This window comes from Syngnathus scovelli, chromosome 3 (assembly GCF_024217435.2).
Source record: "Syngnathus scovelli strain Florida chromosome 3, RoL_Ssco_1.2, whole genome shotgun sequence".
Lineage (NCBI taxonomy): Eukaryota > Metazoa > Chordata > Actinopteri > Syngnathiformes > Syngnathidae > Syngnathus > Syngnathus scovelli.
The window spans coordinates 19,490,668-19,508,663 of NC_090849.1; the positions used below are offsets into that span (position 1 = coordinate 19,490,668).

Below are 17,996 nucleotides of genomic sequence, written 5' to 3' on the forward strand. Positions count from 1 at the left end.
AAAGACTCACCAGTACCATATACCCAAAAATACCCAGCTGTTAAAAGCTTTTTTCTCCTTTTCCACACACGCAAACTGACCTTCACCTGTCACGCTGGCCTCATATTTACAGCCACTGCAGCCTTACTGCCCACAGTCAGCAATCGCTGTCAATCACCAGTGGCCTCTCCACACTTGCACTCCATCTCCGGGCCCAAAGCACAAAAACCACAACGGATGCTACGCTAACCAGAACGTTAGCTTAATTTATAACTCAACGCCTCCACTGGGCGCAAAGCAATAGGAAGGAATTTAGGATGTTTTCTAACATAAACTACAGTATGTGAAATAGACTTAGTAAAGATTGTGAAAAGCTGGCCTACAGAAGCGCAGTGGAACATTGCCCACCGCAACTTAAAACTGTTAAATTCTACAACCACTCTTGCTTGTTTCCTGCTCTGCTTTTTTCACATATAAATTATGACAGTAACCACTAAGCCAGAAAAGAGGAATTTTATCTGGCATTATTTTTCGCGGCTTGGCAGATGCAAGCACCCTACTGAGTGCTAAAAAGATGTGAGAATTAAGATATTGTGCTTTGCCATATTTTGCAGGAAAAAGCAGTAAACTTAAGCACTCACTCGAGAAGAATCAAATTTGAGGAGGCTTGGGAAGGCCATAAAAATCAAACTAATGGAAGCTTTTGGACACAATGTACTGGACAATATTTCTGTGTCATTACTCATAATGAGAGACGAAGGACAGATGTAAAAATTCAATAAACGGCATCCGGAGTGGTTCGGCGACGTCTAACAAAATCAACGACCGTACGTAGCCGACTGCAATCGGTAGCCACCAGTCCCGTGCAGTCGCTTCATATTAGTCATTATTTGCGCCTGGTGTTTTGATATAAAGCTCTGTCACACACTTTATTTTCCGCAGACAAACACATTTACTTTCAGGGAATAGCTCATGTTTTCATCTCGGACAGAACACACACACACACACATGCACATCCTGCAGTGCAGGAAGCAGGGTCCGAGTAGGGGGTCGCTATGTGCGTCTCTCACATCTCCGGCGATTTATCTAAATGCAAATCAAGTGCTTTCACTCACACCTTCAGTTTACTTTCTAAAGAACGTGTTGCTAGTCGGGCAGCCGTTTTGAGTCCGCCTCGCCATTTTAAGAGGAGCATTTCTTTCTACCAAGAGAAAGAAGGGGGGGGGGGGGGGGGGTACAGTGTCTCCTCTCAGAGAAAGCAAGCAATTTGGAAGACAAGGAGAAAACGTCTACACAATTTTTAATTAGTTACAAAAACATAACACCAAGCTGAAAAGCCTTTGTTGTCCCCATCTAGACTAGCATTGTTTGTGGTTCGAAGTAATCACAAAGGCGCTTTGTTACAAACAATTTACGCAAGACTAAAAAGAAGATATCTATAAGCAATTACGCAATTTTCAAATGTCAAATTGCAAATGTGAACGCTAATTCCAAGTTTAGCATCTTTCCAGGAAACACTAATGAATAGACCCCTCATATACATAAATGGCGATTCATCCTACAAAATAATAACGTTAACGTGATTTTTGCGAGAAAGCCTCGGCAATGCCCGAAAACTCCGCCATGTGGCCCAGTGACAGGAAGTGAGTTACGCATCAGAGGTTGTCGAGGGTCACCTGACGCTTTCTGCACGTCTACATATTGTGCTAATTAGTGCTGGCTAAGTGCACCATTAATCGACCGGCTGTCTACAGGCAACATTTCATAACAGGCTAGCACTCCAGCGACGCCGGGCAAATATATAAGCTGCGGGAAGACACACAATTTTGGTGTTAACGCTAATGGGGAAGTGGTGTCTTTTTACAAAAATAAAATAAAACGCAATTTCACTCTATGTACTTTTAATAATTCTAGAACGCCACTCTATATTTCTTTAATTTGCTTTGTAATTTTGTCAACTTTTCTGAATGCTTTCAAATGTCATCACTTTTGATTGATTGTCTGGCCCCGTGGAAAAAAATTCAAATTAGATGATGTCGTGCACATCCAAGAATGTGCTTAAACGTGACTGTGGATTTTTAACTGTCTTGCTTTCTTCGGCCTTGGCGCTGTCGGACTTTTCTACTGGAGGTTCTGGCGGTTGGTCTCCAGGTCGTACTCAAAGATCCATGACTCATCTCGGGTAATGACTTTCCCTAGCTAGTCTTTTCTCATTGGTCTCATCATCACTCACTCCAGTCATTGCTTGACAACTTGACGCAGAATATGTATATAAAAGCATGTGGGGAAAAAAAGTTCAATGGCTGCAGAGAGCTGAGGTCACACTCCAGGGTGATTACATTGAAGGGGGAAACTCGTAGTTTGCGGTTTGGATTTGAAATATAGCTTTTGTGACACCCATCCTGGAACTTTTCTGACGTTCTTCACATATAACAAAAAGGAAAACTTGAGGTAAAAAAAACAAAAAATTTCTAGTCAACCGTGGGGGAAAAAAAAAATGTTTAGAATTGATTTTGATATGAATATAATCAAGGATAGTAATTCATTGACTGCAATCGTCAGTAAACCACAAAGACGGGACGCACATTACACATTGTAAATATTATACTATACACCATAAAACACTAATTACAGCAGCAGCTAGAGAAAGTCAGTGTGACATAATCACTCTGCAAAAATCTTCCTCTTCCCCCTCCATTATTCATGTCTGTCAGGCGTCTTAAAAAAGTGAATAGCTTTACTTTATTTTAGTCATTTTATACAGTGCTAATCCTTTATGATAGTTAAGAGTGATAAAATATTAAGAAATTGCCTTTACATTTAATAACGGTTTTATGCGAGCCTTTGTTTTAAGCGTGGAACGAATTAATTCTCATTGGTTTTTTTTTTTTTTATTTCCTCTACTTCCAGGATATGTCAGTGAAGTATCATAGACTGCATCAACATTGAGTATTTTGGTGCTTTTATTTATTTATTTTTTATGTGAAGCTAATGAAAGTGATACGGAAATACATCTTGAATAAGGGGACAATATACAACTTTTATGCCTCTGTTTGAATTTGGAACTGAGCAGTGTGGATTCAGAGGGGCAGATTTCTTTCTTCACTCAGGGTAAGTCGAACTCGACGACAAAGTCCATCAGCTGAGCATGCAAAAAAGCCACATCACTAAAACTGTGAAACAACTCACCTTACCAAAGTTACACATTGAGTTAAAAAAAAAAAATTAAAAAAAAAACATTCTACCCCAGAGCAAACCCAAACCAGACCAACTTGGAAATGTGCACATTCTTGTGCGTGTGTGCGAGTGTTGCAGGCGGACAAATGTGCAGAGAAGAAAAAAAAAAACACGAATAAATCACAAAACTCTCCTGTGAGTTCTGTGAGAAACTCAGTTGGGCCGGTTTCACTTTCATATTTTTTCTTTTGTTTGTTGCTTTTTTTTTTCATGCAACTTAATATTAAAACCATCTGTCCAGTACTACCACATCAAGCGGAAAAAAAAATATAAAAACAAAGTGTATTGTATTCAAATTCAAAATGTATTGTATTCAAATATAAGCAGGCTGTAAACTACACACAGAAAAGGAAAAAAAAAAAATCACTCTCACTTGTTACCAGATGACATGCAAAATGAAAATGTTAACGTGACTATTCTCACATCTTCATCATTACAATTATTTTTGCTGTGGTTGCAAAAAATGCTTGCAGTATTTCAGCTTTTTGGCCTCACTCGGGAATAAACTACAAAACACTGTGCCAGGCTTGCACGGCCATAAGTCCTCAAAATTCTGCAGAAGCACACAAACACAATGTGATGCTGCACGCCAACGCAAACACGAGGAAATAAAACAAAGACGTCACGGACCAAATGTTTTACTGTTTGAACCGCTTATTCTTTGTTCTGTTTATTTTTTTATTTCTGCCCACCCGAATAAAGAACATAAAATGGAGACTATTCAGCCAAGCCCACCTACTGTCGCTAAAACATGTGGTAAACAATTCAAAGGTCTCCAGGTACCAAAATCAAGAGCTGCTATTTTCTTCTTTGTATTAAAACGACGACAGACATCAACCAGGCTGAAAATAATATAATGAAGCAATTGAGCTAAATCTTAAAGTTTTTTTTTTTTTTTTCAAAAAAAGTTGCCCAAGGACAAAAATTATTTAATTAAATAATTCACTATTTCATTTTCTTTATATTTATTTCAATTTCCCTCAAAATTTGGACTTAATTAAAAAAATAAAAGCTGTGAATCGCGACAGCGATAGCATTTAGCATTAGCCAAGGGTTTGTCAAAACCATCAATGTTCGTAATTTTTTTTTTTTTCCTGTCAGAAGAGGAGCCCCCTCTTCTCGGTTATGACAAAGCGCAAAAATCTATTATCTATTTTGTATGAAGGACAAAGAAACAGTTAATACTCTCCAAAATCTAGATGGAATATGGCGTCCCAGCCATGAGAGCCTGAACATGGATGGACAGACCATAATTAGGATCCCCCTCACCAATCCGGTTTTTGACCTCGTTAACCCCAGAGGCTCGTTAAAGTCTCGTTACAGGAGCGCTCTGTGAGCCCCGTCTTCTGTCACGCCTTCAATTAAGCCCATTGACCCACTGCGCTTATTAAACACATTCATTACCCCGAGTATTGAACCCCTGTTGCCGGCCAGCCCCTGAAAGCATCACGACAGAGGGCGGCGGTAATACAGCGCAGCGTGGAAACCCAAAAAAGACAATGGAGAGGTAAAAATAGTATTAAACGTATATAAATAAACGGGCATTAAACTAGGCTTGCCTTCTTGCAGCTTATCAATCATCACTAATGAAGTCAGCGATTAGAGCGGCTTTGGCCTCTCAATCACACAGACGGGGAGGTGACAGGTGGAAGACCTGGGAGTGATTGAACGAGGGGTGGCGGACGTGAGCGTGAAAATAGCTGGAAACTATAAAAGTGGAGCTCAGACATCTGATGAAGAAAATGAAGGGGGGAAAGAATTGGCTAATGACATTTTCTGCAGAAATGTGAACTCTGATAAGATGTTGCTTATTTTGAAGCCACACATGAGATAGCGTTTCCTATCCTGCTAATTCCTCAAACAACAGGTTCAAAATTAAAACATGAATTAATACATGCAATAATGAACTCAAAAATAAATATGAAATTAATGTAAGAAATATCAATAAATACCAAAGTAAAAGATGAACAGGCACTCTCCAGTTTTTCTTTTCACTTTTCTCTCTTTTCTCGCTTTTTATTTTTCCTGTTCTGCTTTATTCCTCATAAAACAGGTTCCAAATGAAAACATTAATTAAGACAAGCACTAATAAACTCAAAAATAAATATGAAATTAAATATCAATAAATATCAACGTAAAAGATGAACAGGCACTCTCCAGTTTTTCGTTTTACTTTTCTCTCCTCTTTGTCATGTTTTTTGTTTTGCATGTTTTTTCCTCCCAACATCATACACGAACACAACTGGATAATCAAGGACAACTATTCATCACAGTACATTTTGTACTTTGTCCACAGAACTCAAAAGGCTCTCCACTCAATTCCGTTTGAAACCATGACATCATCACTGCCCTTCTCAAAACAAAAGAGCGGCTCATCATCCGGGAGGGAAGTGAAGAGGGGGCAGTGAGTAGACAAAAGAAGAGATAGACGCAATGGGATTAAGAGGAGTCACATGGCAAGGTGTCACACGGAGCCATGAATCAGGGTGACAGCCCCTGGCCAGGTGTCAGGAGCTGCCTCCATGGAGCGGGATACGCAATGCTCTTTAAACACTCGAGGTCCCGCAGGTTGTTTGGTCAGAAATGGAAAAATTATTAGATGTGTGCTAACAAATCAGTTGAAGGCGGCAGAGCACCAAGCTCTCAGGGGGATGTAATACAGTAATGGTGGCGCGAGATGTGAAAGAAAGCTAACAAGTCAAAGATCGGATTTGCAAGCTTGGACCTTCATGGCCTTCAGTACACTCAGCATCCACAAAATTAGGTACATCTGTCACAAGAATTAGCCAGCTGAAATTAGGCGAGAGGTGGAAAAGAGTTCTGAAATTAGGCGAGAGATGGAAAAGAGTTAACAGTTGCAAGGTACGCGTTTAGGTTGGACAGACAACAGACTAGTTTACAAATCTAGTAGTAGGCCCAAAAAAAATCCACCATAAAAGGACAAATAATTCACAGGTTCTATTTTTATTTGTATTTAAAGTATTTTTTATTTCATTTTTATTTTATTTATTTTAAGTATTTAAAATAAAACCTATACAAAATTATAATCTTCAGTAGATTTACTTAGTACATCATTTTTGGTTGTTTGCTGTAACAGTCAACTGCACTCAACATTATACTGAGCGATGTAATTTTGTGTTGCTTGTGTCATTTATCACGTAAAAAAAGTGTGATTCTTTACACTTTTACTTAATTACAAACACAGCATTAATAAAAACTGAGGAGTATTAAATTTCTGAAGGCAGATTTTTTTTAATCAGCTCTTCTCATGAATTGTGCAAATGTCTACATGCAACAAGACAGTATTAATTTATTTATTTTGTATAGTAAAAGCAACAGACAGCATTGCCTTTTTTTCCCCAGAGTAGTTTGAGAATGATTTTATCCAAACATATATGTAGAAAGCTCCTGTTACTATGTGGTCTTAACACGCCCTCTGCAGGGCACAGTCAAAAACTGCACACACAAAGACCTTGACTGGTTCTGGTGTCATATGAAAAGACAACTTCCCAAAAAAAAAAAAATTTCTTTTTTTTTGACAGTATCAAATAAAGCCATTTTCAGTTGCGAGTGAACGACTTTGAATGAATAAACCACAGTGATAGTTAATAAAAACTTTCAGGATTCCAAAAGATTACTTGTTTACTTGTTTGTCTGTTGTGAGCCATGTCTTGTCACCGTGGGATAGGGGGGAACGAAATTTCGGTTTCTTTGTGTGTCTTTGGCATGTGGAGAAATTGACAATAAAGCTGACTTTGACTTTGACTTTGACTTTTGATTATTCACGTCATTACTGAGCCTTTATTTTTTTAACTACGTGTTTGAGCACATATTGATCATTAATCTTTTCCCGGTATAGAGAAGGCCAAAACAAAACCATCACGGAAAAATATCCCTTTTGTGGCAAAGGTCAAAAAAGGTTTTCCAATTCTCCTCTTTGTTTCTCTCTCCCTCCCTCTACTTAAAAGCGCGTATTGTTCACGAACGGACCGGCGGAGGGAATTTATCGACGGTGTCCTTGTCTGAGTGCAGCCGGGTGTCCAAGTCAGAGCTCATTAATGTATCTTATTACTCTTAGGGCAAAAAAAAAAGCGGCAACAGCTACAAACACACAAGCATGCACACACCGGCGTTTTGGAAGGAACGGATCGATCCAGAAGTACTTGAAGGAGGAAAGCGCTGTTGCCTCCAAATAGACGGTCGGAATTTTAAGCGTGGCGTCGGCTCAAGTAAAAACTCAAGTGTGATAAAGTTCAAGAGCTTGGTGGAAGGTCCAGAACAATGATGGTACCGGTACCTCAAAATGCAAATACACTGAAGTTGCACATTTCAGAATTGCATCAAAAGTTTCTGGGGAAAAGTTAGCTACTAAAGTTGCTCAAAACTTGAAAGGTCAAACTGATGAGAGTTGAGAATGTTGAAAAGCAATGACGCGTGACGTCGACCGCCTTCAGCAGTTCTCTCTCTCTCTGCCCTTCCACTGTACACCCGTCATCATGTTTTCGTTTTAATTAGTTGAACAAATGCTTTTTGTACAAGTCAATCTTAACGTGTGTGTAAAATGAAAGCGTTAGAATGGCAACAAAGGGTGAATGAATGGATGAAGTCACAATTCAATTTATGTACAGTGTTTTGTGTTAATTTGATCATCTCGGGCCAGATATGGTCACTTTGATATTTTAGTTCAAAAATGTGACGGTGATTGAAATGTGTGCTATCTGTGAAAATACAAAAGAGGTTTTTTTTTTTTTTTTTTACTATATGGGGGCTTGTGGCCTCAATTCACATGCACACTTTTAAATTTGGGGCTTCACACGTAGCGCCGCCGCTAACCGTCATAAGGAACAAAGAATGTACTTTGTGTGGGTGCACATTGGCTCATTTGCAACAGACAGGACCGCCCCCTTAAAATGGGCTTTTTTTTTTAGGAGGATGAAAAGTGTGCTATAATTCTTGATCATTGGGGAATTCTGACATATGCAAGAAGACGTTGTTAGAACACCTGGGAACTGGGGCGAAAAAAAGCATGACCTTTCATTTAAGTGAATGGGCCTGACTTTCTCGGGCTGGTTTTAAATTTGAAGCAGTTAGCCGACCGACACTGTGTCACGTCTTTGAAGACTGTATGGGTGGAGAGTTGCGGCGCGACACAATGCACTGTTTGTGCGGACAAGTGTGTGAGCTCAGAGTGGCTCTATTTATGTGTAATTACAGTGAAATATGTGAATAAAGTTTCCACGGGACATTCCAGTGCAGCTGGCAGCTGTTCACTTCATCAGCTCCTGAAAGTGTGTGTTAGTCTGACTTTTTTTTTTTTTTTTTAAACAAGGCCCTTCTGTGTGTTGGTGTATGTCAAAAGGGCGATCCCATAACAAGCGACAGCTATCATTAGCACTTTTTTGTCTCTGCTGGCCCTATAATCTTCTTAATTAAATCTGAAAGTGTCAATATACAATTTAATCGGCCTGATTGGATCGTCAGGGGGTTGGCTGTCATTCCGACGCCCACGGAAAACAGATCGCTGACAGGCCGCCGTCGGACCGGAGGTGGCCAAGAAACACGCTTGCCACTCGTTTGCGCTAAGAGAAATAAATTCCATTCGTCCTGGTCTGTCGGAAAATGATGGAAAAACGTGGCAAGAGCAGCACAGGGGCTCTGATTGAAAATGCAAAGTAGTAATTAGCCCCAAATTGAGGGCACATGCTAATCTAGGTTAGGGGGCTTCTGCAATTCCACTCACATTTCCACATTCGAGACTGATTGAAATTGTAAATAATCAGTGTGTGTGCGAGCGTGTGTTAAAAAAAAAAAAATCTTTCAATGCTATCGCAAGAAAATGAGGCACACGCTCTGTGATTTTAACAAGACAGGAAGGCAGATAAAGCACATTTAAGAGTGTTACAAAAGCAAAAGTGCTTTCCGGGCAAAAATGTCCACCCATTTCAAAGGGCGCTTAATTGAAAAAGAACAGTCGAGCAAAGCCGCCAACACGGCAAGAGGGTTAAATTGTGCAATTTTTAATTCGTCCGCCAAAAGTTTCATTTTTGTCTGCCCTCTGTTGTCTAAGTATACTGAAGAAACGAGAAATTTATTATTCTCTCAGCCTTTTGCCCTTCCAGGTGATGCGAGACAACAGAATAAGAATGGGCGAGAGAGAGCGAGAAACTCTCACTTTAGAGGACGAAAACAAGACTTGAAAGGCAAGCAATGGCATAAAAAGCAAGTGTGACATAAATAGTGGATGAGCAGCAATCAGGAATGCAGGGACACTGCCAAAAAAAGCATCCGAGACGTCGTACAGCCACCAGCTGTAGCATCTAATAAACTTGGAGACATCAACGTTGCAATACAACAAGAAAGCTGAAATTACCGTAATTTCCGGACTATAAGCCGCGACTTTTTTCCAAAATTTTGAACCCTGCGGCTTATAGTCAGGTGCGGCTTATATAAGATTTTTTTCGTGATTTTTGTGATGACTTGATCACTTTTATACACTCGTAAAAAGGCTGTGGACCATTGTTGTGCGGTATCTTGAAGAAAAAAACAACAACAAAAATACTATTTTGAAACTACTATTATGAGCTTTAGTAGGAATGCACGCTAGGTGACCTGCGTCAAAGGGCTAAACCCTTTCTCTTACTCTGCCATGTGACTCAGAGATTACACAAAGCAGTGGCGCTGTTTGGACCATCTGCATTGTATTAAAACCCAATCAATCAGCATTTAAATTCAATTCTTTTGACATTTTGCTCACCAAAAACAAGTTGTAATGAATGTGAACTTTTAATGCATTTTATTCAGAAGGTTACCTTGAACCCTGAGGCTTAAATGGCGGCGCGGCGTATTTATGGATTTTACGGCTTTCTGTGTACTGTCTTTCTTTGTAAAAAAACTCATGTGCACATGCGGCTTATAGTCCGGTGCGGCTTATGTAAGAAAAATACTAAAATATCCCTGAATTTTAGCTGGTGCGGCTTATAGTCCGGTGCGGCTTATAGTCCAGAAATTACGGTAAGTTTCGAAAATCAACAAGCAACATCGAGTTCCAGTCGTTCATTTACCGTATTTTCTGCACTATAAGGCGCACCTAAAAACCTCCAATTTTCTCAAAGGCCGACAGTGCGCCTTATAATCAGGTGCGCCTTATATATGGACCAATATTGAGCCACTATAGCAGGTGTGTCCAAAGTCCGGCCCGCGGGCCAAATGTATATTTTTTATATATGAACAAAGTTTTAAAATGGGCCATTCATTGAAGGTACGCCTTATAATCCGGTTCGCCTTATATGTGGACAAAGTTTTAAAATGGGCCATTCATTGAAGGTGCGCCTTATAGTGCGGAAAATACGGTACTTGTCTGCATTATGGTCCGACGCCAGCGATATGGATATTTTTTAAAAAAAAACAGCCTTATATTAAAAAATATACAAATACAAAAAATAAATTATATGTGCAAATAAATAAATAAATAAGAAATAAAATATATTTTAAAAATATATTTTAAAAAAATATTCCACTGTTCCTATCCTCACTTGTGCTTTTACTGTAGTTTCAAATAAATGTACTTCTTTTACAAGTGACCACACAACCAGCATGTTTACAAGAGTTACAACAGTGATGTGAAGCAGCAAGTATTTTCAAGACTAGCTGCCATTGGACTAGCCGAAGTTCGAGAGGCTAACCTAACCGCTACTCACGTTCACAGCGCCAGACAACAACACAGACTTCAATTAACTTCCCATGCGTGTTTTGGGGAAATGGGAGGCAAACAAATCCCCTCATCAAATTACACACATTCAATCCAGTACAGGTGTACCTAATAATGTGACCAGTGATTAGAGGTAGCGCGGTTATTAGTGGTATGGCGTATTTCTTTTAAGGATACATGAGCAAACAGAACTGGACACGCTTGCTAAACACAAAAAGAAGACCCTCCAGCGTGGAAAAGAAAACGCACAAACGACAAGAGGAAAGAGAAGAACGGCAAGGAAGAAGGGGGGATGATTGAAAGACCTCACGAAAAACATCCTCTGGCGCTTTGCTTAATCAAGTTTAGAGGAAGCGAAAGAAAACATTAATCCATATTAAAAGCAGATCACCAGAAGAAGATGATCTCATATTAGGTTCCTCTACTACTTTGAATTCTTTTAATTGTCTGGGACCGTAGTAGAAACTGAGTAACCAGAGAGCCTCGACATAATAATCCCCACTTGGACTTCTTATCTTAAACACCAAATGAATGTGACAATCTCACATCTGAAAAACGACTGTGACGCAAGCGGCTTTGCTGAGATGTTAACAGAAGCAATATTCATCTCTCGGCTAATATGTTGTACAATGAACTTGATGAATGGGCTTTTAACAAACTGAGCTATTGTTAACAATTGTGAGTGGGCTAATTCATCAAGATCTTTATGGTTTTACTTTGGAAAGACGAGACAAATGAAAGGGATTCGGGAGCCGACATGACAAATGAGCAGTTCTATTCGATTTCTATGCGAGGGTCCGGAGACAAGAAGCCAAATGACCAATAAAAGAGGGTTCGTGATAGCCGGTTGGCAAAGAAAGACTCAAATCTGCGCCGTTCTGCTATGAATACAATCTGTGATGTGAGGAAGAAAGCAACTGGCTGCGTTTTGGGTCCCCCCCCTCCCCAAAATTAAATATTTTTTTTCCCAGTCAAATAGCGTCACTTAGTGGTAAATTGAGGAATAGCACATACAGTATTGAGGATATACGTATTGGTATGAAATGTACTGCCAAATTTGCCATTAAAGGTCTTAAATGTATTTTCCCCTGCAATATTTAAGCTGGGATATATGACCAAAAGAAAGTAATAAACTTTTATATGAATATTTATTTACATAGATAGAAAACATTTTCTATGGAATGTGTCGTATTACCATAAAATTGTCAAATCACTATATTGAGTCGTAGGGTAAGCATAAGATATATTTTTTTAAAATCTTCAAATAAGATCAATAATTCCAAGCTCTGGTAAGCCGCCCAGCAAGTGAGTGAAAAATTGCCTTTCAAAAAAAAAATGTCCCTGCTGCTCGATTGCATAAACATGTTGCTTAATAACCTCAAAGATGAAAGTAAAAAAAAAAAACGGATTCAAAAGTCCAGCAGAAACAGATCAAGGAACTTTTAAAAGGCGTTCAGTGCAACGGAGGACATCAATGATGGAAAAAAACTAACACACACACACGTACACACTGTGGGCTCTTCTCTCCATGCACGACAACAAATGCAAACAGCATCGAGACAAACAATAGGACTGACCAGTTTGTTCTCCTGCAAGTAGAGTTTCTCCAATTTGGGGCATCCTTTGGCCAAGGCCACCATGCCTTCATCGCTGATCCCGTAACACTGACCCAAGTGAATGTCCTTCAGTTCGCCGCAGCACTCTCCAAGCTGACGGAAACAGACAAAGCAAATAATCAGGCGCTTATGTTCTTCTACAAAATGGGCTCCAGATGAGTAATACCTTTTTAAGCGCTCTGTCCGTCAGTCTGTCCTGGTTTCCCACGTGCACTTTGATCAGCTGAGGACAATGTGCGGCCAAGGAGGCTAGAGATATGTCCCCCAGCTGCTTGCACCTATAAGCCGTGTACTTCTGCAAGCCGGGACACTGCGAGGCCAAGGAGAACACGCCGTGGTCGTGGACGCCCCTGCAGTCTGAGATGTTGATCTCGGTCACATTCTGCCTTCGAGAGGCTATTTTTGCCAGGAGATCATCGTTTACCTGAAAAGGGAAGGCAGCAATACAGTTTGTGAACCTAGCTTCTGTTATTGGATGAAAAATGTGCTTAAGCAATGAAAATGATGACTTTTTGCTGTTGTGACTTACTTGTTGTAGGCCACTGAGGTCGATTTGCTTCCAGAATTGGAAGTCCAAGCAGAGATCCCTCCAGTACTTGCAGACTAAAGAGGCACACAAGCAACGCTCCTTCACCGTCAAATGTGAGAGAACCTGTGATGAGACAGAAGATATTTAATAACAAAGACGCATCTAAAAATAGAATTTCGCCACATGATTGCTGACCTTAAGAAGAATGGAAGAAGGCAGGTGGTTAATGCTTAAATGATCCGCAACGTCAGAGCCTCTGGCCTGGCAGTCATCAAGGTGCTGCAGACCGGCGGGGGACGAGTCAGAGCTTTGGGGCAGATCGGCCTGAGGAGCCGACCCGAGGCAACCGTCGGCCACTGTTGAGGAAGAGGAGGATGACGGAGAAGAGGAGGAGGAAGAGGCCAATGGGCAGATGGGAAGATGGCAGTGGCCAGTTTGGGAGTTTGAGGACGCCTCCCCCACGCTTCCGCCCACGCCTCCGTTTTCGATGCTACCATCAGGGGCAGAAAAGGCACAGCGTGGCTGCTTGTTGCAAGGTGTGCACCTCTGCACCTCGGAACACTTTCTCTTACACACCTGCATGGAGGGAGACACACACCGATTACATGAGGAAAACCGAATTGGGAAACTTGAGGAGAACAAGTTTTAGGCCATATTGCCCTAGGTGAATGTTTCACCAGCATCTCACCATCTCGGCGTAGTCGCTGGTGCAACCGGGTACAGGCACAGGAATGGGCACAGTCACAGACACGCCGGCGGTCCGAAAAAGAGCCGGCGGTGGAATGAGTTTGGCCGGGACAGCTGACAACAGGCTCCTCCCCTGCCCTTCCCAAATAGCTAACTCTGGTGGCGAGAGCAAGAACTTGGAGCAGTCCTCAGGAGAGGCGAGTAATGCGTAGCGCTCGGCGAGTTTGGAGGCAGCCGCCGCGCCGACGCCCGGGACGGTAATGCCGGTGACGCTGCTGTGACGGCACCCGCTGCCGTTGACGCCGGCCTCCGGAGGGTCGCTGTCCTCGCTCAAAGTGCCGCTGCCGCCGCTGCTGCTGTGGATGATGAAACACAGCATGCAAGGCCCCTGCAGGAAGCAGTTCCTCTTCTTCTTTGTCCTGTGATGCTGCTTGCGTGTCTTCTTCTTCAAACCGTAACCATTTTTCGAGAGAAGATGGCCCATATAGAAGACTCAGAAAAAACTCTGGAAGGGAATCAGATACCATACGTTTAGTATCAAATAATAATGACCACATCTGTGGTCAATGTTGAAACACAGTGGAGCCATTTTTCATTCTGTCGGTGTTCATTAGGGTGAGAGGTGAGCTGGAGGCCTGGTCTGCACACCAGCCAATCACAGGGCACTTGGGAAATATAAAGACTGTGCTTATTTTATAGGTTTCAATATGGCTTTTAATTACATCATTTTAAATTCAATATTTTTACATGATACCTTTAGTATTCATTTGGATTTCAGTTGAGTCATTTGAAGAAAAGCACTCAGCCGAACATCAATAACATGCAATGATGCAAATATGCAAGATTCAAACCCTGAACCTCAGAATGTAGAGGCAGACGTATCTAACCACTATTCCACTGTGCTGCGCATCTCTGCAAACCATGATAACGAACACAGTCAACGCCTCTGTCAGTAAACTCCAAAGTGAGCTTTATTGACTTTGAAAAGCTAGATTGTTTAAGTATTTCGCTGCACTATGCAAGCTGCACCTAATGTTTAAGCAGACGACTTTACGTAGATGTTTGACTCAATTCACGAGCACATTACGATACTACAGTTTGGTAAAGAAATAGTCGCATGGTGGCTATCGAACGAAAACAAAAGATGTAAACAAGAGAAAAGGTTGTCAAATGAGGGATCTAAAAACAAAGCAACACTGCAATGGGGTGCAAATATTTGCAACCTGAACGAAGCGTCATGCATTGACATTGTCTGTATCTTTGCAAGCTTTAATGAGTGATAAAGAGGCGACTAAGAGCTATGCTGCAAGGCTAGATCGCTCCATCTTTGGATGCTAAAAACTAGCTGTAGCAACGGCATGAAACATTCCTCACCGGATCGCACGGTGCTCCCACACTTGGCCACCGAGCTCACATAATAGACTTCTTCTGGTTGGTCGAGATGAACGCTGACACCGTCTCGTCGAGAGAAACGAGAACGCGGAAAAGCACCGTTAGCCTAGGGGCAACCCAGCACTAAACAGTGGCAGATCTGACTGTGCTCCTCAGAACACTTCCGCACCGTGGGGGCAAAGTACGGAAGCTGAAGAGGAAGAACGTACACGCGCAAGCACTGTAAAACTTCAAAACGGCTGTAATTTTATTTTTCTTCATTATTGTTTCTTTATTATTTCAGCAGCACGGTGGGTGGGTGGGGATTTACCACGTACGTCTGCCTTGCAGTTCTTGATTCGAAATTGGATACTAGACTCAGGCCTGTTATTATCTCCCATCTTCAAAGCACAGTCTTCCACTACATGCAAATTAGGTACAGACTCGTCCGTGCTCTCCCACTTAAAGATGCTTGATCCCTTTTATTCAGTGTTTATTTCTACTGCAGACTCCCGTTGTCGAACTGAGTAATTAGTCCGTTCGAACCGATTTTTAAGCGCATCAGCCGTATTGGCTTCCACACCGATCCACAGTCATTCCAAAACGAAACCTCACTTACCAAAGCATGTCCGTCAACTTTGGGACAGTTTGTTTATCAATACAGTCTCACGGGCCGAAAAACAAGTACACACTGTATTTAAAAATAAATTAAATGCAGATTATTTTTATTTTTTATAAAAAGAAATATGTCACGCACACTCACACCGTCACTTGCTGGAATCGAATTCACGCTGTCGGTATACAAGACAGGCAAGAGCATCATTAGCGGACGCCTTTAACACACACAAATAAAGAGGAATATTTTTTTAAAGCTTTAGCAAGTGGTCGAGTGACGCGCAAAAGTTGGGCGCGGCTTCCCAGCCTGCTGAACGTCTAAAAATACCCCCAAGAGGGGAAAATGGCAGAAGTTAAGTTGCCCATAACTCGGCAAATCGAAAGAGAAAATACTCGAGAAAGTGGATCTTTTCCGATTAACGTGCACCTCCGAGACGTGGACGATTGTTTCATTTACGACCGTCACGGAACGCCCATCCCGTTCAAGAGTTTGTATCAAGATAGGAAGTCGATCATTATTTTTGTACGGGTAGGGGAAACTTGATTTATCAGCCATTATTTGGTAGTAGCGTTTAAATGCGTGTTTGAAAGTTGCCTTTAGTAACCCTGGGGCTTTCTGAGATATCCCACATATCTTAATTGTGCATAAGCGGAAACGAAACTGAACAGAATGCACAAGGTGACAGTTTATTTGTAACCAATGTGTTGTGGTTTTTAAGCTCTCCCAAAAATGTCCCTGCAGAATTTCTTATGTTACAGCTGTAAAGACTATGTGGATGATCTGAGCAAAGTACCCAAAGAGGTACTGGAGGTGAGTCCTGACTCCTAAACACTACTACTAATATTAATATAAATATAATAATGTAAAGAAAACACGGTGCATTTTTTTCCATAAGTTCCTTGTTGTCTTAAAACTGTAAAAATGTGCCTGTCACGTGTTGTTATCAAAATACACCAAAAAGATGCCTCCTTCACACACCACATTTCTTGTCTAGTTGAAATTAGCTAAATGAGTTTCTTGTCTAGTTGAAATTAGCTAAATGAGTATGTAAGTGGCAGTTATGTAATAAAGATAATGTGTACAATCTGGATTTATAGCTACAAGTTACTTAGATGCATCTTCTATTTAACAAAAAATAGACAAAATACTTAGTTATAAAGATTATTTTTAAAAAGAAAAATATTTTTTTACAATCCTTTTTCTTTGTTGTTGCAGGATGCAAAGGTTGGTCTAGTTGTCATTGGCCAATCCGCTCATCATCACATACAGGTAAACGCTTATTTTTATATTTTTTTTTAAGTACTGTGTTAATGTAGCACCGAGGCAGGTTTTGATTTCTCGTCCAGCCTTTCTGCTCACTAACAGGATACGCTCATGAGATCTACGTGGACCCCAAGAGGGTCATTTACCATAAGCTCGGAATGAAACGAGAAGAGAAGTTTACAGTCTCAGGTAAACTCAGTCAATGCAGGTTAATGCCACATTAATGCCGTGACTGAAGATCCTTTCGTCTACGTGTGAAGCCCAACCGAGTCCTCATGTCAAGTCTGGTATCTTCATGGGTCAAATGAAGAGTATCTGGAGAGCCATGACGAGTCCTGTATTCGATTTCCAGGGTGATCTTCATCAGCAAGGTGGTGCTGTCATTGCTGGACCGGGTAAGATTTCCTCTCTTGAAGGAGTTCTGCAAGATTATCTGCAAATGTATTACACTCAACCCTACTTCGGTACTGTAGTACTTACGTTTTTGAAAACCAACTCCTGTAGCTCACTCATGCGCAAAGATCTTTGCAGGTTCTCAATTGCACTTCTGTCATTTTGACATGAACCATCTGGACCACATGCCAATTAACTGGCTGCTGCAGCTTGCCGGAGTTCATCACACCCTGAACTTCAGCAAAGAACCAAAGGTCATCCATGTGTAACGGGCTCACCTGCCCAAAGTGGAACCATTTGCTTTGGATTTGCAACATAGAAGTTAGCAGTACTGTGATGAAAAAAAAAAAAAACATTCTGGCAGTACTCACCAATGTTCCAATCCCAACTTGGCTGCGAAATACCTGATTAAGTTGTACATGTCTTTGTGCCTCACTGCTGAATGAATGAATGAAAATATACTATATACACATTTGAATGATGTGCTTGAGTGTTGAGTGCTATTGAGTGTTCACTCACATCAATAGGTCATTTAGTCGTCATGCATGTTTTAAGAATGTGGGAGGAAGCAAGAGAAAACTCACACAGCCATGAGGA

At 41.0% G+C, this 17,996-nt stretch overlaps 2 protein-coding genes across 3 annotated transcripts in view; one reads left to right on the plus strand and one right to left on the minus strand.

The window, feature by feature from the left end:
* fbxl17 (F-box and leucine-rich repeat protein 17) overlaps positions 1–15,510 on the minus strand; it is a 147,572-nt gene extending 132,062 nt beyond the window's left edge. Inside the window, exons 1-6 of the mRNA XM_049763597.2 lie at positions 15,131–15,510; positions 13,758–14,261; positions 13,265–13,645; positions 13,070–13,192; positions 12,707–12,964; positions 12,502–12,633 (exon numbers count right to left, since the gene is read on the minus strand). Coding sequence (XP_049619554.1) covers positions 12,502–12,633; positions 12,707–12,964; positions 13,070–13,192; positions 13,265–13,645; positions 13,758–14,240 — 1,377 coding nt within the window. The 5' untranslated portion in view covers positions 14,241–14,261; positions 15,131–15,510. The remainder of the gene's footprint in view (positions 1–12,501; positions 12,634–12,706; positions 12,965–13,069; positions 13,193–13,264; positions 13,646–13,757; positions 14,262–15,130) is intronic.
* Positions 15,511–16,010: 500 nt separating this feature from the next.
* On the plus strand, positions 16,011–17,877 carry prxl2c (peroxiredoxin like 2C). 2 transcript variants are annotated; one of them, XM_049763623.2, is made up of 6 exons: positions 16,011–16,271; positions 16,485–16,553; positions 16,959–17,012; positions 17,090–17,195; positions 17,267–17,401; positions 17,609–17,877. In XM_049763623.2, the coding sequence occupies exons 1-6, from the start codon at positions 16,086–16,088 to the stop codon at positions 17,716–17,718; spliced, it is 660 nt and encodes a 219-aa protein (XP_049619580.1). In that variant the 5' UTR covers positions 16,011–16,085; the 3' UTR covers positions 17,719–17,877. The 2 variants fall into 2 exon arrangements, with proteins under 2 accessions (XP_049619580.1, XP_049619579.1); XM_049763622.2 differs by having other exon boundaries at positions 16,020–16,271; positions 17,538–17,877.
* The last annotated feature ends 119 nt before the right edge of the window (positions 17,878–17,996 follow it).

Excerpts from the sequence above, each read along its gene's own strand:
- prxl2c (XM_049763622.2), top strand. The coding sequence starts at position 16,086 with ATGGCAGAAGTTAAGTTGCCCATAACTCGGCAAATCGAAAGAGAAAAT. Across the intron at positions 16,272-16,484 it reads CGATCATTATTTTTGTACGG|AATTTCTTATGTTACAGCTG; the intron begins GTAGGGGAAACT and ends ATGTCCCTGCAG. Across the intron at positions 17,196-17,266 it reads AGAGAAGTTTACAGTCTCAG|CCCAACCGAGTCCTCATGTC; the intron begins GTAAACTCAGTC and ends CTACGTGTGAAG.